Genomic DNA, 22,211 nt, shown 5'->3' on the forward strand with positions numbered 1-22,211 from the left:
TGATATGTGGTTATTACGGGCATTGCTTGTTCTAGATATGCTGATACAAAGAGAATTGAAACTCCAGCACAGGTTATTGGCATCAAAAGGCTTCCTCTTTCCGATGAAATTCGTCCCACGAAATACTAAGAATTCTTAATAGAACGAGTATTGATCAAATATCCTTCTAATAAGACCACAAGAAATTTAACAGGCGCGAATCACATCCCAAAAGTCCAACCCCATACCCATCTAGTCATATAAATATGTTATCACATAGCCACGAAATATACATCTCCTAATCATGATAAATGAACCCATTGTGGCAAAACAACCACTTCCCACGAGCCCCAAGTATTCAAACTCAGTAGCTCTGACACCAAGTTGAAAAGCCCTAAGAAAATACACAATAAAAGTACGTCAACCACCGCTCTTTATGATAACATAAGTAATTCTCCAACACTTGAATACACGATCATAAGGTGTATATAAAATAGTCTCACATGTGGATATACATTTAATGACTTCGATACATGAATCTATATTATGTAAAATATCTAGTCAAAATAAATAAATGCCCTCAAGGGCTACAAAGTCCAAGACTTAAACATGGTTACACAAAATGATTGTTCGAACCCATACAAGTATAGCCCTTGGCTTGCAAAAAGAATTACAATCACAACAAAACAAGAACCTTATGCTCTCAACACATATATCCACGCACTTAGTTTGATGGAAACACCACATCTTTTCCTGCACCAAAATCCCATAGGGTGAGCAATAAGCCCAGTAAGAAAATCTTAACAAAGTATATACATTTTATACAAGTCTCATGAAATGGAATGTACATGCTATGCCACGCCTTTAAAAAGTCTCATCTTCATCCTTTGAAATCCCTCATGCACAATGAAATCTTAAAATTTCAACAAAATTCAACAATTTAAAATTAAGTTCAAAGGGACAGTAAATACGACTCAGGTAATCCCTAAGTTGGTGTCTGCAAGTAGGCATAACTAGCACTACCAAAACCCCCACTTTACCGATAGCTAATCGGAAAGCACATGGTACCTCTTCCAAGCGTATTTTCGGTCTTTCACCTTGGACACTCAGGCCAACTTAATCAATTTCATCTACACCTCCTATCTGGACTTATCAAGGTATTTACCCCCAAACATTTCAATGATATTTTATTTCACAACATTCCTTTTTAAATGTAAATATTTTCAAATCTCAAACTCAAAAAAAAGTTTTAACAACCAAATAAATAAAAATACCAATGCAATATGTATCAAGACAATTATAATAGTCTTCCACTTGCAACATTTACACACAATTCCTCCATTTCGATTCACAATTTCCATTCCCCTTTTCAATGCAATCTCACAACATAAACATATAAGAATTTATATCTATTCAAGAGTAGCAACACTCCCACATTCCATGCATCCTCAACCATTTAATCATTTCGCGATTATATTCACATTTTTGAACAACTTCAAAACAACTATTTCGTACATTCCATGGGATTTTTCATATATACATACATCAATAAGAATTTCTCAATCCTCCATTCATTCTAACACTTTATAGAGCAAAATTATAAATATTCAATTTCTATAAAAAAAAAAATTTCCAAATTTCTAGGTTTTTCCCAAGCTAGGCAAAATTCCCAATTTTTTATTTTTTATTTTTTTATTAAAAAAAAGAAAAAAAAGAAAAAGAAGAAGCTCTCCAACACACGCTTCATTATTAATGTAGTTCAACTCTCAAGAACTTTTTGAAAACAAGGTGTGAACCCATTTTTAAACTCATCAATACTCTTGAATCAAAATCAAGTTTCAATACCACGAGAGAGTTCCATGAAATCAACAAAATCTTGTAAAAATATATACAATACTCTAAGAAAGTCCCTACCTCAAATTTTGGAGAAGAAAAGATGAGAAACCCCTAAATTTGACGGTATTGAAATCCAATCTCCACCGCACAAAACGAAGCCCTCGGTTAGCTTTCCAAATTTAATGAAGGATGTTGGACCAAAACTACAATTGATGACAAGAAATCAAGAGTTTATGGTGTTTGGTGGAGGGTTTTAGAGAGAAGGGAGAGGAAAAGATATTTTTAGAGAGAGAGAAATGTGTAAAAAGTGAGATACACTCAGCCCAAGAAGAGAGAAAAAGATAGATTTTCGGACTCAGCGAACTCCCGTACGTGCGGCACCCCTATCCGCATGTGCGGCTCTCACCCCTACACGTGCGGCACTCTCCCCCACACCTCCTTCTGCTTGTGCATATAAAGCAGAATGCACCATTAACAACCCCCTCTTCTCTGAACGTGCGGCCTCACCTCCCGCACGTGCAGCCCCCCGCTCCACACGTGCTGCCCAAGCCCCCGCACGTGCGGTTCTGCCTCCCAACCAGGAAATTTCCCAGCTCAACCCATGACACCCCGGATCCAACCTCGCACCTTCCACAACAAGTGAAACTTGGAATTGAAATAAATAAGAATGAGAATTTAGAGAAAAAGTTTTCAAAAACAACGAACCCAACAGTTGACAAGACATTACATTAGAACCCCACACTCTAACAAGAGTAAACCCAACATAACTCAAAGAAGATAAGGTGAATTACGTACCTGGTCATCAAACTCTAGGGCACACGAGTTCACTTCACAGCACACGACTTTGTTCAATCTACAGGTATCTCCACATTCTTCACTGGATATCCGCTACGGATGTTGGATCGTCAAGACCCCAATAACTCCAAAATTCACCAAAGCGTACAATCGTGAAATCCACCAAGAAAGTTCACTTTTGAAAGGTGTGAAGAACTTTTTAAAGCTTGATGATTAACTTGAAACATTTATGATCTAATGATCCATCAAGCAAATATGAGAGTATTATAAACAATCCACACTGCAAAGATCACTCTCAAAACACTCTCAACAAAACAGATCTCTCTCAAAAATAGTACTCACTACATAAAAATAATCTCTCAAGATAGGAAGTATTCAAAAAAGCTAGGAGAGAGCACTTAGAAAAATTTGTGAGAGGTACCAAACAATTCACCCGGGCTTGCTTTAAATAGACCAGCTAGAGAACAAATTCACGGGCATGGTCCAATAGGTCACGGGTGCGGTATGTAGCTTTGCAGGCGCAATCTCTCTTCATGGGTTGCAGAGAAAAAAAGTATTGGGAGTGTGAATTTCGGAGGCTTGAAATCGCGGGAGCGACATTCATATATCGTGGGCACGAGACTTGAGTTCGCGGGCACGATCATCCCTTCGTGAATCGCGGGCGCGATGTTATGTCTCGCGGGCCCGATGAGGCATGAGGCATGAGCTACTTTTGCAAACTTTTGCTGCTGAAGTCTCCCATGTTCTCCATGTTTTGCCAGACAAACAACCTCCCTTTTTGGCTGTAAATCACACATGCTTGTCTACAAAAGATAGCCAACAAGATCAAAAGATTTTGACTAACAAAATCAAGAAAACTTTAGCCCATTTCATGTCAACAAAAACAACCAGAAGCTCTCATATTTTTTAACCCACGTCTTGAGCCACCAAACTTCTCTTAATCTGCAACTTATGTTTTTGAAATTTCCAGCCATCATATCAGTTGTTATATATTATTTACTAATAACAATAATAATCTCCATGTTTTTTGTTTTGTTTTGTTTCCTTTCTTGATTCCCACATTGGAATATAAAGAAATCTCTACACTTTCCCTTGGACAGAATTCAATATTTCGTTCCCTCCATTGACTTGGAATTTAAATTTTTAGTTTGGTTCCCACATAGAAATATTGAGCAAATAAGTGTCTTCTCATCTACTACAAATAAAGGACTTTCTATATTCCTTCAAGTTTCCATTGGAGACCTTCCATTGAAGATATCCATGAGATGGAATTTCTAGTTCTCTTGATATATATATATATATATATATAAAGAAATAAATAAATAAATAAAATATTTTAAAAAAATGGATAGTTTGGGACCATTTGAATTAATCAATTTTAAAATTTCAAATTCAAAGATCCTAAAAAATATTAAACAAACGGATAGTTTGGCACTGTTTGAATAAATCAGTTTTAAGATTTCAAATTCAGAGATCCTAACCACTAGTTGGTTTATGGACGTTGGGAAACAGTTTGAACTTTTGAATTCCCTAGGTTGGTGTCTATTCAAGTTCCATATAAGGAACTCTCTTTAACAGCCCATAGACACCTAAGCTCTCCTTGGTTCATTTTTTGAAATAAGTTCTGAGTTTTGAGTTATATTTTGAAAAATAAGTTGTTGAAAAAAGTTCTGAAAATTGAAAATTTTTTTGGATATGAGTTTTGAAAATAATTTTGGGATGATCCGTAATTTTTTTTTTTTTTTTTTTTTGTAGTTGAATAAATAGGTATGAGATAAAATTTGATTGATTGTTGTATAAAATGTGAGAGAATGAGAGAAGAGAAAGGAGAGAGAAAAAGTGATTGATTGATTTATTAATATAAATAAAAAAAGAGGAGAGAGGAGAGAAAAAATAATTTTGAAAAGAGTTTTGAAAATTTGTTAACGAAACACGTTTTTTGATTTTTTTTTTATCCAAATATTAATTTAAAAACTAAACCAAACATTGCCTGAGTTTTTCCTTGCAAATTTTCTTTATTGTTTTCATTCTGAGTTTTCTGGGTTAAGGTTCTGGTATAGAAAACAACCAAGGAATACAACTTTAGTATTGTTTTGCATCCTAAAAATATAATTTCCAAGAGACCTTTCGTATAATAGAGAGGAAATTACTATCTTAAAGAAAACATCCTGGATGTGCCTTCCTTTGAGTGTTCTGCTTTTCTTCTTTAGTAAATTTGTTTTTCTTTTATAAACAGTTTATTTATTTTTTTCATACAACAATTTTAAGATAGCAATTACGAATCCTACGATGGTGATCAAGACACAAATTCATGAAGTTAAAAGGCTTGAATGTTTCAATGGCCTTAACTACAAACGTTGAGTATGAAAATCTTTTTCTAACTTATTGTTGCAAAGGTTGCTTATGTGCTTTCGGTTGCCTACCCTAAAACAGAAGTGTCTCCTACAACTGATGGAACAAATGCTACTGATGGTACTAGTACATCCGAGGAGCCTTGACAGAAGCTCAGAAGAAATGAATGGAGGATGATTATGTGTGCCGTTTTATCACTCTCAATGCAATGACAATTGTATTGTTCAACATTTTCCACAAGTATACAACATCATTGGATCTCTGGCATGCGATACAACACAGGTATGTTACTGAAGATGCCGGTAATCGGTCTTTCCTAATGTCAAAATGTATTGACTTTAAAAGGGGGATTTGGTTAAAATCCTATCATAATAAAACTTTAATGCATTAAGGACAAACACAAAAAGTTTTTCTTGAAAAGTGCAACACATACCACTATTATCAAAATATTAAACTTTAAAATAATATAACTTTTGATATAAATGCTGGTTTTAATAAAATTAGTATTTTTAGAATCCTCTCATTAGGATCTATCAAATAAGATCCATAGACTATGAAATCCTTTAAATATATATATATATATATTACCGTCAAAATTTATGTAAACAGTAACAGTATTTATGTGAACAGGAACAATAACATGTTAATTTATGTAAACAGTAACAGTAACATGTTATCAAAGGAAAAAATATATATATATATATTTACTTTATCCTTATTCAATTATGTGTTTTCTCCTTGGGGGATTTATGAAGCAAAAATAAATTGGGCTGTTCTTTTTATCAAACAATGGTCCAATAGAGGGGTTTTAGCTAAATTTCTCATTTTAAAATGGATGATACTCGCTCTATTATAGATCAAGTTAATGATTTTAATGACATTGCTACTGAATGTGCTGATGCTGGAGAACCAATTTCAGAAACTTTTCAAGTTTCAATTATTATTGGTAAACTTCCATCTGCATGGAAAGATTACCAAAGGATTTTAAAATACAAGAAAAAGTCTCTGAATTTGGATGAGTTGTTTCAACACATTCAGATAGAAAGTAAAGCAATACTACGTGATAATTTTGAAAATCCGAGAAAGACTGAATAAGTTTATAATGTTGAAGAACCGACATCTACCTCTAATAAACATGTTGTCAAGTTTCCTAACAAGAAAAAAAACTTTTTAGAGGAAGAAAGGCAACTTCACTGAAAATGAGTTTGTCAAAAAGAAAAGTTTTGGTTCTTGTTTTGTGTGTGGTAAAAGGGACATTATGCTAAAGATTGCCACCACTGCAAGGGACACAAAAATGAGACTAACATGATGAGCACTAATGAAAACATGATAGCCAAACTTACTGAAATCAACATGGTCAACATGGAAGATGGTTGGTGGATTGATTCCGGTGCAACTTATCATGTTACTCCCTACAAGGATGTTTTCATTTCTATAGTAAAGTTAGTAAAGAGAATGATGTCTTCATGGAAAATTCTTCTACAAGTGCTATCTTCGGCAAAGGAGTGGTGAAACTTCCTCTCTTCCGACAAAGTCCTTACTTTGCAAGATGTGTATCACATTCCGAGACTTAGGAAGAGTCTTGTGTCTGTTAAGAGGCTTGATGATCATGGTTTTAGAGTTGTATTTGATTCCCAAAAAGTGATCATATCTAAGAAGGGATCCTTTGTTGGGAAGGGTTATGCTAAAGACAATATGTATTCTATTAGTCTCAATAAAGATGTTTCTATTTCTGCTTATATGCTTGATTCACATATTAATTTTGTTTGGCATTATAGATTAGGACATATTGGTAATGGAAGACTCGGAAGGAAGAGAGATGAGAGAAACAAACAATACAAAGAGAATGAAGAACAAAATGACATATTTTGTAAATTTGAAAGGGTGTAAGGATTATTTTAACTTAAAAAATGGTATACTCTCTATACAGGCGCATGGCTGTCAAAACACGTTAACTTTGATGGAAAAGTTAACGGTACATTTCAGTCCACAAACTACAAACGGTTATGTGGTTGTTATGAAATGATAAGGGGATTATCCGCATATTGGCCAAACCATAAGGGGATAAAGTGAAATTTGGCCAAAACTTATTTATGCTTAGCTAGTGAACAACCACTTGAAATAAGGAGTGTTGGAATGGCTAGCATGTTTGAGAGCTGAAATAAGGAGCCCGGCTAACATGGCTAAAAGAGCTTCCAAGCCTGTTGGAGATGCTCTAACATATCATTTTTTCCCAAAACTCAAAACAATTTCTTTCCTTCCATTGCATCAGGGAATATCACAAAGTTCAATTTTAAAGTTGATCTTAAAACAATTCTCATATGCCAAGCCTAAGGGAAAATGGACTAGCTAAGAAGTATTGACACTTCAAAGAAATAACTGTGTCCATGTCAAACACTCGTTGGATACTTTTTGACATTTGTCCGACACATGTCCAAATGTGTTCTATTAGTTTTTTAGACTTAGACACGCTTTATACATTTGGGGGACACATATGTTTATCGCTTAGACACATGAAATGCATAACATAGATTGGGATCCAATGATAAAAGAAAGATGATATAAACCTTAGGCACATTAATACTTGTAAATCCCTCATTTAGACTCTAGGAATTACTGTTATATTGTATTATTTGTTATCTTTTAATAACATATACATATATACATATATATGACATTGACATATAATAAATATATGAGACTATATTTTGTGTCCCTTAAAGTGTCATGAGCTGCATTTTTTTAAAATTGTCATGTCAGTGTGTTCGTGCCGTGTTGCATGTCTGTCTTTGTGTGTACAAAATGCATACGGTATTAGTTGCAAGAAATTCCTATTTGGATGACATATCTTACTTAGAAATTTGTTTGGGCACTCCTACGTAACAAACTCGCTGCTATATTGGAAAAAACTTTCTCCCATAGAGGAAAAAAATTGTTCCAAACTGAGATAGAACATCTCAAACATACAAATCTCAAAGAAACAAAAGAAAAACTACTATTTATTCTAGTACTTTCTATTTACATAATATTTTGCTTAAACTAAACAAAGACAATTTGTAGTTGATATCAATATTTAATATTTATTTATATTTTAACACATATATACAACTAAGCAGGAAAAAATAATTGGATATATAAAATAAATACACTCCCATAAACGCTTCCAACCTAAAAAACTTCTATATACCATCACTCCCTGCTTCGTGCAAATAAAGGGCTATCTTTAGTACCTAATATGACGGAATCCTTCATATGTTATTGAGGCAAGTGAATGAAAGTTTGTCATCCATGACAACACTATATTGGATCAATCTGCCTGAATTCCTCACCTAAACAATTCATACCTTGTAAACCATTGCAGCATTGTAATTTTTTTCTAATATGTATTTGATAGGCATAACTTTCTCTAGTTCTCTTAGCACCAAGCGATAACAAAACCAGTATAATAATGCACTATTGTGGTGCTTGAGTTGGTGGATAAAAGAAGAGAAAATTGAAGTTGCAATTGGCATCTTGAAGTTGCAATTGGCATCATAAGGTTCCTCTTCCCGACTATCCATTAGTCGAGCAAGCAACCAAAACAGCACCTAGATTAATGGCCAACTTTCCATTTGTCTAACAAGCAACCGAGTGCACCTAGATAAATCTAATGCTTACCCGTATCCATATGAAGGATAGAAAGGTGGAACAGGCATGAAGGGTCTTCGTGTTCGAAAACCAATATATGGGTTCGGACGCCTTCCTCAATACTGTTTCATCCCTGGAATATTAGTTCGTTTTGAAGAAACCTACAGAACAGAATCCATTGCATATTAAATAATCATCTCTCTCTGCAAAGTAATTAATTGGATCAATGTAAGTTCAAGGACCTTCAACTAGCGGCCATGCAACTCTGATTCATTCAACAGAAGAGCATTCTCTTAAACCCATCGAGTAAAATGATATTGATAGGCATGTAGAAGATAATCTATCACGTGTGATTATTCACATATGCAACAAGCTACCATGACAATCACATGGTCAAACAGCCCCATTACATCAATGGACACAAGCATGCTCTAAAATTAAAAGGTTTTATAACAAGGGAGATGCTATTCCCACTCCACTTTACTCCAAATAGGCTACCTTCTTTGTCTTTATTATACATAGTTACATTAATACCCTTGAAATTTTGATTTTTTCAAGGAGTGTATTTTGTGTGAAAGGGTATTAATGTAAACTACATATAATAATACCCTTGAAATTTTGATTTTTTCAAGGAGTGTATTTTGTGTGAAAGGGTATTAATGTAAACTACATATAATAAAGGACAAAGAAGGGAATGCATTTGGAGCAAAGTGGAGTGGGACTAAGAAGGGGGGAAAAACTCTCATTTACAACACTTTGAACTGAATGCAAACGGATTTGATAGCATAAAATTACTAAATTTAACCACTTAATTCTTTTTACATAGATCGTCATTTCCTTGAAATAAAGAGATAAAAATTAATAAATTATTTACTCTTTGTTTTTGGTGGAAAGAATCATTTTTTGGGGAAAGAAACAAACAAACAATATATATTCCTCCATGTCAACTATATTTGCTTCTTGCTACTAATTACATAGCAATTATATGATGAGCAACATTTTTCTCATAGCACCACCTCCATGTCAACTATATTCGCTTATTGCTACTAATCACACCATCACCGCCACCACCATCATCGTTATTGCTAATTTGCTATATTATTAATTCTAAGCTCTCTAACAACATCAAAAAAGAAAGAACAGAGTGTTCTACTAAAAATAATAGGAGGATGGTAAGATGCATTTCAATATAGGCATTAAACGGATTCAAACAAAAAACATGTGATCCATTCGTATGCACAAATTCCACTTCTAATCAATAACCAATCGTATCTATCCTTCCAAACAGGTATGTACTGATATAGATATATACACATTGAATAGAGGTAGACCAGAAGCATGCAAATAACAAGGACAACTCAAACTGTAGACTATATTAATAAGACATAAAAAGAAAGAAAAATGATATGGAACAAGAAAAAGGATTGTAAAACCTCACATTACCAACATATATGGAGCGTGAATCCACCACCTCCTTTTCAGCCTGAGTAGCAGGACTAGAAGAGTCTTCAGACATGCCCATAATAAAAGTAAAGATTAATGAATTAACATAGAAATGCTGACACCAACAGCATACCTTGAAAAATCTAGATACGAAGGTATTAGGACGAAATGGATAAATTTCTTTTGACATGATAATAAATGGGCAGTCCAAACATCAAACAACTTTATCCTCAAATTCAAGAATATAAAGTGGCAAGGATCATACAGATAAATTTCTTTTGACATAATAATAAATGGGCAACCCAAACATTTCAAACAACTTTATCCTCAAATTCAAGAATATAGAAAATCAAAGTGGTAAGGATCATATCAAGCCCTCTACAATAGTCTACAAGAATGTACACTTCCAAATGAGTGACATACTTAAATCAAACAGTTGAAAATACTGGTATGAGTATTGATACTCGTGGGAAACTAATGATCTATCATTAAGTTTCTCCATGACTATTGATGAAAAAGCAATATCACAAGCATTATATGAAATGCATTAATGCACGTATTTATGATGGCAGTCAATTTTTTTCCAATGTTAGAAGAAACCTCCTAAGAATGTACACTTCCAAATGAGTGACATTTAAATCAAACAGTTGAAAACACTGGTATGAGTATTGATACTCGTGGGAAACTAATGATCTATCATTAAGTTTCTCCATGATTATTGATGAAAAAGCAAGATCACAAGCATTATATGAAATGCATTAATGCATGTATTTATGATGGCAGTCAATTTTTTTCCAATGTTAGAAGAAACGTCCTAAGCTCTCTCTTTGATACAAATGAAGGTTCTTACCACTAATTTGTGTATTACATATTTAAACACAAATATATAGTTCCCTCATCTAATGATTACAACTATAAAAGTCTTTAAAATTCAATAATTAAAAGTGATATTGTCCATAGTGGAACAAAGTTAGTCCCTTGAGAAATCACTGATTATCAGCTATAGTTTCATTAGAAAATATTAAATACTGGGGGGGATAACAATGGCAATGCAGCCAACATGCCTCCTAGTATAAATAGGAAAAAAATCCCTATTTAATAAAATTACTGTATAATACTCTCCAGTACGTTCCTCCTTTGAAACATATTCACAAATGACTTAATCACTCATGTTATAGAAGAACACTAAGAAGTATGAATACGGATACGGATACGGATACGGACACGTGACACGACACGAATACGACACGGACACGCCGCCATGCCAATTTTCAAAAAATGTAGGACACGACACGTGAAGGATATGCGTTAAATATATAATTTTATATATTTATTATATGTCATATATAAGAATATATCATTCAAAGATAATAAAAAAATAAAAAAATATAGCACTTAGTTTTTTAAATTTACATTGTTTTTGTTTTATTATTATATCTTAAGTTGTTTAGTTTAAACTTATTCATGTGTATCCAATCGATGGACACGTGTGTCCTCTAAGTGTCCGAAGAGCGTCTGGATTTTTTATTTTTTATTTAAAAAAAAAAAGGACATATTTTGATGAGTGTCAAACACATGTCGGGAACGTGCTTCTTAGGAAGAACATATCAAGCCAAGTGTGGAGATGTCCAATATTTGCTTTGTCAAACTAATAAAATATTCAAACTTGGGTCTAGGAGATCATATATGATCCAGCTCAAACTTGACAGTTCGAAGTCCACCAAAACTCAAGCTTACCTTTAGCTATGCCCAAATGATTAAATGAGCTACAAATATTTTTCTTCCTTTATCTTAATTTAAGATTTAAAAAAATAAAAATAAATATCAATATAAAAAAAAAATTACAAGCAAGTTGATCTAAAGAATAGAGCAAGAGAGAGAGAGAGAGAGCGTACTCTTAAAGGTTCGGCTGAACCATGAAAATAAAGAGCGGTGTGTCTTCAAAACCTATTGCCCTCTTTGCCTCATCCTTTAGGGTTTCTATTTTTCTAGTCGATGTAAAGAAGCCAAAGGAAGAAATAGAAGGTTTTGTTGTTAACACAAATTTGATATTGGAGTTAACAGGTGTGCTGCGCAAATTAATTTGATTTTGGACTTGATAGGTAAATTAATTTGATTTTGGAGTTGACAGGTGTGTTGGTCACATTAACCCTATTTTGTCTAGGTTAGCCTCTTAAAATAGTTCAGCCAATGCATCTAGGACATGATTGTAAAGTTTATAGTCTAGCACTACGTGTAAATTGGGAATTGGATCAAAGAAGAAAATATATGGAAGGAAAATAAATTGTAAGCCAATCAAATGCTAGAATGATTCCACTTCACTTGAGATAAATAACTCATTTTCATATATGCAAAGGGTGTTTCCTTGTTTTTCTCGATTCCATTTTGTGTTGTTCGGTCTTGTACCTAAGTTTCTCATTTAAGATCTTTACCTCTATTCTAATTTATAGTCAATCTCATAAATCTATCAACTTCGATGTATTCTTGCATTTCCATCTTTTCTTCTTTGATCAAATCCCCAATATACACATAGTAGAAGACTAGAACCATTAAAATCACATCTAAAAAACATGGTCCCACCTAAGGTTGGCCCCATCTATCTTAAGAGCCTAACCTAGACAAACTAGGGTTAACTTATGAACAACTCATTAAGAAGTGGGTCCAGCCCAAAGATAATAAGGTTGAAGCTCATTTCTTTAACTATTAAACAGGTATAAACAAACTCGTAGTCTAATAAAGCCCAAGCTACTCATGGATAGCTTGATTCTTGGAAGCCTACTCATATAAGGAATGAAACATCACATAGCTTGTGTCATCTTTGAGCATTGATGAAGAAAATTTGGAAAGTTAAAAATGAAATTAACACCCAAAGATATAGCCACAATTGGTAAATGCAGCCAAATGTGAAACATATATTATAAGCTACTTTTCATCCCTTAAGATTTTATTTTTTTTTTGTAGCTATGAATTTGGAACATTCGAAGGCTTATATGACAAAATTTCAAGATTTCAAGAACATAGCTTTGATGCTGAAACAATTTTCAACAAATGAAAATATTTTATAGTGTGCCTCAATGGGATGATGACCATTTTGGTTGGCAATATGTGATTCACGCACAATGCACATGATTGTCACTTTAATACCACTGAGTATTTACATATATGAGGGAGTTGTGGCAGTTGTAATAAATTTGTCAAAATTAGGGGAGAGAGGGAAGAAATATATTGTTTACCCTCAAACTTGGAAATAATGAAATAATATAAATGGTGAAATCAATACTTTAAAAGGAAGGTGACACCAAATGGGTGTTCCCTTTATAGTATAGTACAAATATTGTTTGCCAAACTGGACGCAAAGAGATAAATGATATACATAAGATTCTCTAGCAAGGTTTAAAATCCTGACAGAATCAACAGGCGTATTGATTGTAAACCAGACCTCTTTTTGACTTATCACATTTCAATATCATGTTTTTGTTCAACTCATTTATGCATGCTTTTAACGTAGATTTGGTGATGCAACGTACTTTTTAAGGTTTTCATATATCATTATTCACTTCATTTTTTATATAGATTTTTAAAGCATAACAAGACCTTTTTATTTTTAGCTCGATTCTTATTTTTATATAAAATTTATATACTATACGATCTAAGCTACTGAGGGAATTAAAATTTTCTTTAATGTAATCTTAACGTACTCATAGTTGTCAAATTGCGAGTGTCATAAAAGATGTAAATTCTAATTTTGAGAATCGTGAATTAAATTGAATCGAGAATTGTAAGATTCAACATTTTAAACTATAAAATAAAATATGTTGAACAAATATGGCAAAAAAAAAATTAAAAATTTGATTTTAGCACATGTTATACAATAGTTATTATATAAAGGCATAATTACAGTGTCTAAGAATCTTATAACATTGAGCATACCTCCAAAACCCAATAAATGTGGAGTAGCAACATTAATGGTAAGTTAACAACACTTTGCATATTTGAACAATTCATCATCAATTTCAATTTCCTCAACATCATTAATGCTAATTCATATTAATCACTGACCAAGTACAAAGCGGAGAACCAAAAAAACTATAATTGAACAATTCATCCAACTCTGTTGTTGATACAAAAGTAGCATAACTAAAGATCGATCAGGAACAGAGAGAGAGGACCTTGAACGGCGCCCATTTCCTTTTCAACTTTGGATTGCATTTCGCGAAGGGCGCCTGCTTCTTCTTCAATCTCCTTGAATCTCTTCTTCATGTCCTCCAAGTCCTATTCAACATCAAAATTAGGGCAAATTACATATGAGTAGAGAGAGAGAGAGGACCTTGGAGTTGAGATCGTCGTCTTCAGCCCTAGACATATCGACATCGGCATCCATCTCTCCTTCATCGGGTATTTCCTCCGTACACTCATGTTCCTGCTCTAGCTCCTCATGCTCCAGAGCAAGGATCCTCTAGAGTTTTTTTTTCCTAAAGTTTCCTAGAGTGGTGTGTTGTATGGTTGAGATTTAATGACAAGTCACATCAATTTTTTAGCATTAAATCTCACCCATACAACACACCACTTTAGGAAACTTTAGGAAAAAAAAACTCTAGAGGATCCTTGGTGCATGCTCCATCTCTCTCTCTCTCTCTCTCTCTCTCTTTCTCGCTCTCTAATCTCTCTCCGTGGACACGAAGAAAAGCAGGGCATGGATTGAGGGAGTAGGTGGCCCGACCCGGCCCATCAATTTATAAGAATGTATATATTTATTTTTAAATTATTTAATTGCATGATAAATTAAAAAATAACAACAAAAAACAAAAATGGGAAAATTACTAGACTTTCTAATACTTTAAATTCAAACATTGGTTAAAAAGGTCCATTGGTCTATTTTGAGAAATTAGTTAAAAGTTAATTTTTTAATTTTTTTAAAAAATATATATAAAAAAAAAATAATGTGACTTAAAAAAGTCAAAAGGCTAACAAGCTCGCTTTTAATCTAATTCTCAAAATAGGTCTTTTAGTACTAGATTTTTTTAATACTTTAAATTCAAATATTTATTTAAATGCCTCAATACATTTAATAAAAAAGACATAAAAAATGGAAAATTTACAACTAAAAAAAATCAAGATTTAATTTTTGTAACGAAATAAATCATCATCTACAATGGTGGATTGGACCATGCAATTGGCCTGGTGAGCTCATCACGACTCTACTTTCATAATGAGAATTATTTATTTTGTAAATTTGCACACATAGGTCAGACATAAAAATCAAATTGATATCATAATTATAAATATATTATACATCACATTGTATGTAAATAAATAAATAGTTTAATTATATTAATAATCCTTATATTTGGGTCATTGAGTTATTTTGATTCATGTAATTTTAATTTATTCAATTTTGATCATAAATTTATAATTTTGTCTCAATTTGATTCAATTGATTATAATTGTTAGCATTTTTTTTTTATAAAAAAATTGCTCATGAGCGACATGTGTCATGCTTTTAGGAGAAAATTTATAAACATGATCAACTCAATGAGCAGATCTCAACCAACTTAGTGATTATTTTTTGTCAAAAATCCTAACAATATAATCAGTTGGACCAAATTGATATAAAATCTAAAATGAAAGGCCAAAATTAAACCAATTGAAAATATAGAAATCAAAATGACATAATAAACAAAATGTAAGGATTGCTAGTGTAATTTGTCCTAAATAAATGGTTTGTTTTAAACTCATACTTATTGTCATTTTTTGCATATAAATGTGATGCAAGATGTGTTTATAATTATTAAATCAATCTTTTCTTCTTTTTTCTTTTCTTTTCTTGTCTTTCTTTTTTTCTTTTTCTTTTTTTATGCATGGTCAATGTATAAATGACAATAAAATTAACAATTTAAATCATTATAAGAAGCCTTATGGTAGGCTGTTTAGCGGACCAAATTGCACGGTCGAGTCCGAGAAATTGCTCTAACTTTTTATATGACATAATAGGCTCTATTATTTTCACATTTATTGCTTGAATATACATAATAAAACAAAATAATGGATAACAAATATCATTTCCTATTCAAGTATCTTTCTCTATAACTATATGGTTACATGATCAACACAACCAAACCCAGATCATCTTTAGAAAGAGCTTGGAGATGGTGTGGGTGAGAGTTCAACTTCCTCATCCGAGTAAGCATCAATGGGTGAAACTGCTAAATCATAATCTTTTAAGTAAGCATCAATGGGGGAAGCTGCCGGTGCATCTGCACATCATCGGCCGATTGTGGTGAAGTTTCTCCCATTGAAGGTGCAATTGCAATAATGCCAATGTACATAAGGAGCATCACAAAAACTATACTGAGTTTTGCCATGGTTGATGAGGATGATGATTTCCCTTGTGTTGGTCACTAGGGGATTGTTAAGAAAACAGGTGTGTACATATGGGTGGGTGGTGAAAATGGTTCTAGCTACAGTTTTAGAAACATTTATTAGCACTAAATTTGTTTAACGGCCTTGCTATTTAATGAAAGGAGTTTCTTTCTCCTCATTTTAATAAAGAGAATATGAAGAAGAAAAAAAATTAGAGATGTACCATCAACTGCATTCAAAATTTTGAGGATTACAACTTTTCAATTTGTAAATCTGGATTGGATTGTCCAGTCCTTTTAGTGGATCTATTTTTGGTACCAAATTTAGCATTTCCAACTGTTAATATTTTAAGATTCGTCATGTAAATTATATATGTAAAAAATTAAATTGATTAGATAACAGTAAATTTTGGACTTTCTTTTTCAAGTTTAAATCTGAATATGACCGTTATGCTCAGATTTGTGGGGCACATCATATGTCTTGTTTCGATAATTTGAACTGTTCGTTTTGCAGAATTTTCTATACATATCATTTATGAAAAAAAATTAACTTGATCCAATAATCATAACATTTTCATTTAATCACGTTTGTCTCTGAAAAAATAGACGACAAGAGTGTTTTTGAAAATAGACCATCTATTTTTTTTGGAGACAAACACAATAAATAAAAAGGTTATAATTATCGAATCAAACTAATTTTTTTCATGAATGATATGTACGGAAGACCTTACAAAATGAATAGTTTAAATAATCAAACAAAACTCGTGGTGGGCTTTACAAATCCGAATATGACAGTCTTCTTTAGATTTAAATTTGAGAGAATCCCAATCCTAATGGTAACTACATGCTCAAATTAGTTTTATATGCAAAAAATAGACATAAGTATGATTTAAGTACAACCGTTCATTTTTTTAATATGAAACTAATTCGAACATGTGGTTATTGTTATACGATCAACATAATTTTTTGTATGAATAATTTACTCTACGAATCTTAAAATATGAAGGACTCAAATTATCAAAATAGAATCTAATTGGACGGTGGCCGAGTCCAAATTTACAAATCGGAGAGCAGTCGTCTTCCAAAATTTTCACAACATTTTTTGAGAAAATTTAGTATAACACCCCTCTCTGACTCTGGATAGTAGGAGATGTCCAATATATTTTTCTTATTAGTTAAGGCCCCTCAATACTATTATTAGATAAATTTCAACTTATTATAGAGAAATTCCAACTCGTCAATTTCTATGTGAAGAGCTTAAATTTCTCTGGAAAAAAAAAAAAAAAAAACTCTGTGAAGAGTTAGAAATTTCTTTCTAAAAATGTTGAGAGACCTCAACTATTATGAAAATGTTACATGTCATGTAGCTTATAAATCCTAATATTAGGAACCTAAAACTAAAAATTCCAATTCTGATTGAAAGTATAGGAACAGGATTAAATCCATTAAAAAAAAAAAAAAAAAAAAAGACGACGAATGGTCGGCATTGATATTGGCTTATTGAGAGAAGAAGAAAAAAAAGGGCTTATTATCCTTCATTCAATATTCATTTCCTATATTTAGTAAAGGAGGCATTCTTTCCATTTTTAGAAGTTAAATTACATTAATTTTTTTTTTAAAAAAATTAAAATATATATTGAGTCTCATAAGATTAACATAATTATATTGAGTTTTTGCAAATTTTTAATTCACATCGTAGTTCTTCTGTTTCATAAGTAATCCATTAGTAGTATAGATGAAAAAAATTATAATGTCATATATTTTACACTGAAATATGTACATTACTTTGCTTATTCCAGTCTTTAACACCATCCATACTAGTTTAATCGTTTTAATTATATTAAAAGGAAATTTAATAAAATTATATTAAATTTGTAAGGTTATTGATAGTGGTCAATAGAAATAGAATCTTGGTGAATCAGATTCAGAACACACCTCACTATTTGCAACGATGACCTTGGTGGCCTTGTTTTGCAACGTGAAAGTAGAAAAATAATTTGTATACAAAAAATATATTTAAAATTTCATATTAATGATATTTTTAAAATTATGAAATTATATAGTTAGTATTTTGATTGAAAATAAAAGAATTACAAGAAACAACACCATTTTTATGAAAATTTTAGACTGTATACAAAAGAAAATGATATTCTTATATAATTTATGTACAACATTTTTTTTACCAAAAACAATGTGGTACTTTAAAAAATATAAATCAATTTGATGAATCTTTTAATTTAAAGTAATAAAAATCAAAACATGCATTACAATCTGTACTAATTTATGTATAATTTTTCTATCTGCATAGTGCTACTCTAATATGTAATGGCTCACTACCTCCTATATTATTTAAATATGATAGATCCTTTGTATACATATTATATCTATTGCATAATACATACATATCTGTTGGAGGCGAAATAAAATGGTGGAATAAATGGATGACAAATTTCATTTCTCAATGTATACATGCTTTTTTTTTCTTTTTTTTTTACTAGTAAAGTAAAAATTTCATTGAAAACATGAAATTATAGGTAAAGAAAGATGCAATGCATCGAGAGAGAGTCAAATAGTGCAAAGTACCTTACATACTTCTTATTTAACCATCTTTCTCAATATGGAACATCAACACAACCAAACCCAAATCATCTTAGGAAGAGGTTGGAGATGAGAAGGGTGAGAAAACAACTACCCCATCAGAAACACATTTGCTCCAAATCTCATCACTCTGTGACAATACTTGGGACTCACTCACATGTCTTCCAATCCAAGGTAGGTCAAGAATTCTCTTAACCAGCCCATCATGGCATGGCTTTCCCACCTGCAAAAGGTTCTTGCAACATGGAGCGGTAACCGTCATATTTCCAAAAGCACCCTCAAACACTGCGAACCACAAGTATCGGTAAAATTCTCAACACATTTTTCCAAGTACGCATCAATGGGTGATGGTGCTAGTGCTAGGGCAAAATCTTCCAAGAAATCATCAATGGGTGAAGGTGCTAATGCTTCTTTGCCATCGTTAGCCGATTGTGGTGCAATATTTTCTTCCATTGAGGATCTAATGGCTGTTAGAAATGGTTTTAGAAAATATAATTTTTCCTTAACTTTGGTCTATTTTTTAGGTGGGACCCATACACCAAAGTTGACGGGTCTAAGTGGTAACATGTTATATGCCGCGTTTTGATTCACATGGTATATTTGGTTGCTCGAAACCATTATCGGGTGAATGGAAAATTGAAGCCAAAGTGAGCTTCATGGAAATGGAGTTTTTGGTGGAAATTCCTTTAGGTTCGAATAAAGGCTTGTCCCACATTGGTTTGGTGAGAAAAATTTTATGGGTTTATAAAACTTGAGATTGTAACTTGGGAAGGGCCCCAAGTGGCACCCCAAGTTTCTAGAAGGGAGAGGTTATGGGCAAATTGGTCCATTAGACCAAAAACTAAACACACGGGCGGGCTAGGCTGGGCGCAAGTGCGTGGTGTGAGGTTGGGCTTGTCCGGTCCAATACTTATCTTTTTGGGCAAAAAACATTTGAATTTATTTTTTATTTTTTGGAAAATAAATTCCGACCGTTTGAATTTAAATTTCAGTTGGAAAACAGATTCGAAACTATTCAGATACAATTTTTTTATTTGTTCAAATTCAAACCCAAAAACAGTTTAATATCTGTTTAAAATTCAAACCAAACAGGTACTATACCTGTTGAATTCAAATTGAAAAGTCACCATTACACCTATAAATAGGCCAGTCCTTCATTTGGATTTTCACTCTAATTTTCATTCAAAAAATTCTACAATTACTCTCTATATTTTGCAGTATTATTTTCCTTGTGAGAAAAAGTATAAACACTTAGTGTGTTCATTGTGTGAATAGTGTGTAGTGCCACTACTATTCACTGTTGATCATTTTATCCTGGGAGATAGACGTCCACATTTTGAAAGCACCGTGGAGAGGACGAATATGTCTTAAGGACATAATGTTAAACACTGGACTTGATCAAAAAATTTGTCCAAGAAAATAATTTGGTAAGTAATTAATTTATTTCTGTTTTATTACTTTCATGTTTCAGATTTTGATTTTGTTTTAGTAACAAACTAAAAATCTGTTTTTATTTATTTATTTTATATTTTGGTTTGATTTTTGTAATCAAACAATCTCTCTCATTTTCTTTATTTTTTTTGTATTCCGTTTGTTGTTAAGTACACAAATAGAATTTATTTTTCAAATACAGTGAAGATTGTCTAACAATGACAATGTACATAATGAGCATCACAACAACTATAATGAGTTTTGCTATGGTTGATGAGGAAGGTGATTTCTCATGTTGGTCACTAGGGGATTGTCGGGATGTAGGTTTTTTTTTTTTTTTGGGTAAATAAATTGTGATGTAGTTAGATGGTGAGAAAACTGATGTTTATCTATTTGGTTGGGAGTTTTAAAAACATTTATTAGCACTAAATTTGTTTAATGATCTTTATTGCAATTTAATGCAAGGAGTTACTTTGTCCTCATTTTTATAAAATTAAACAAATAGAAAAGTACTATAGACTATATAAGTGTATTATTTCATTTCTTTACTTATTTAATGTACATGGTGATTTCTTATTTGATAGAGTCGCCATATAGATAATGTCACAAGGTATTTCAAAATTATCTAATTTATAATTTTTCCTTCACAGGAACATAGAAGAGATGTATTATTTCATGCATCCTCTTAATATTATACACTACATGGGAACAAACTATTTTAGTAACTTTTTAGCTTTTTATGAAAAGATGTGCAGAAAAGTAAAGAGAGTGATGTGACAACTTATAGTGATTTTTTGACTAAAACATGTAATTGCCAAACGAGGCCTCGAGTTGTGTTGCAAGTAAATATTCAATTATACGAGAAATTTATGGAATTAAAAAAGGTTTCACTTTTTGCGTGAGGAATTTTCCTTGAGGATTTTATGGAATTAAGAGAACATCATTATACTCAAAAAAATAAATTATTGGTTAGTCATCCTCATAACTTCTACTTTCAATCCAAAATCTAGTGTGTACTATGCTCCAAACAAAAACTTTATTATTCATAAATGAAGTCAATTAAAGATTGTAAAAAGGGCCTATATAGGATAATTATAATCATATAATGGCAAGTGAATTCAATTTGATAAACAAATAATATTCATCTAGTTAAGACCAACCCAACATCATTTATCTCCGAAAAGGCAATATTTCAAAATTGTAAGAACAATAACCCGTCTGACCAAATTCATCAATTTATCCAAAAGAAATGAAGTTCATGTTAAGAGTCATCATTGGCTCTTTCAGAATTATCTAAAGCCATCAACTACACATGTTGAATAATCTAGAAGACTTAAGAAAGATTTAGAAGACTCTGGAAAGATCTAGGGACACTACAAGAAAAAACACATTTGGTGACTAAATTTTTAGTCGCCAAAAGTCGGTTTTTTAGTTTCCCCGACTAAATTTTTTAGTCGCCGGTTTGGTCGCCAGAAAACGGTCGGGGAAGGTATTGGCGACTAAAAAAACTTTTTGTCGCCAAAAAGAAAGTCTTTAGCGACCAATAGTCAATTATATTTTTTAAATTATACATTTACCGACTAATGTTTTAGTCGCCAATAGTCAATTATAGTTTTTTAAATTATACATTTACCGACTATTTTTTTAGTCGCCAATACTCAAGCTTTTGGCGACCAAACATTTTAGTCGCCAAAAGCTTATTTGTGAAAAAAGAAAAAATTACCCCTTTGCACTTTCGAACCATGAACCTTCCACACATCATAAACCTTATATAACACACTCTTTCCACTA

General features: G+C 32.2%; 1 protein-coding gene and 1 long non-coding RNA gene across 2 annotated transcripts in view; both read right to left on the reverse strand.

Moving 5' to 3' along the window:
* Positions 1 to 8,198: 8,198 nt before the first annotated feature.
* LOC145795171 (uncharacterized) lies at positions 8,199 to 8,881 on the reverse strand. Its single transcript, XR_014335516.1, has 2 exons — positions 8,832 to 8,881; positions 8,199 to 8,750 (listed from the first exon to the last, which is right to left on the reverse strand). It is a non-coding gene; the product is annotated as an uncharacterized LOC145795171 (long non-coding RNA).
* Positions 8,882 to 9,224: 343 nt separating this feature from the next.
* LOC145798893 (uncharacterized) overlaps positions 9,225 to 22,211 on the reverse strand; it is a 33,343-nt gene continuing 20,356 nt past the window's right edge. The window contains exons 2-4 of the mRNA XM_082888219.1: positions 14,360 to 14,488; positions 14,202 to 14,304; positions 9,225 to 10,095 (exon numbers count right to left, since the gene is read on the reverse strand). Coding sequence (XP_082744345.1) covers positions 9,965 to 10,095; positions 14,202 to 14,304; positions 14,360 to 14,488 — 363 coding nt within the window. The 3' untranslated portion in view covers positions 9,225 to 9,964. The remainder of the gene's footprint in view (positions 10,096 to 14,201; positions 14,305 to 14,359; positions 14,489 to 22,211) is intronic.

The sequence above is a fragment of the Camellia sinensis genome, chromosome 1 (assembly GCF_055761805.1).
Source record: "Camellia sinensis isolate YWXY chromosome 1, ASM5576180v1, whole genome shotgun sequence".
NCBI classification, from domain to species: domain Eukaryota; kingdom Viridiplantae; phylum Streptophyta; class Magnoliopsida; order Ericales; family Theaceae; genus Camellia; species Camellia sinensis.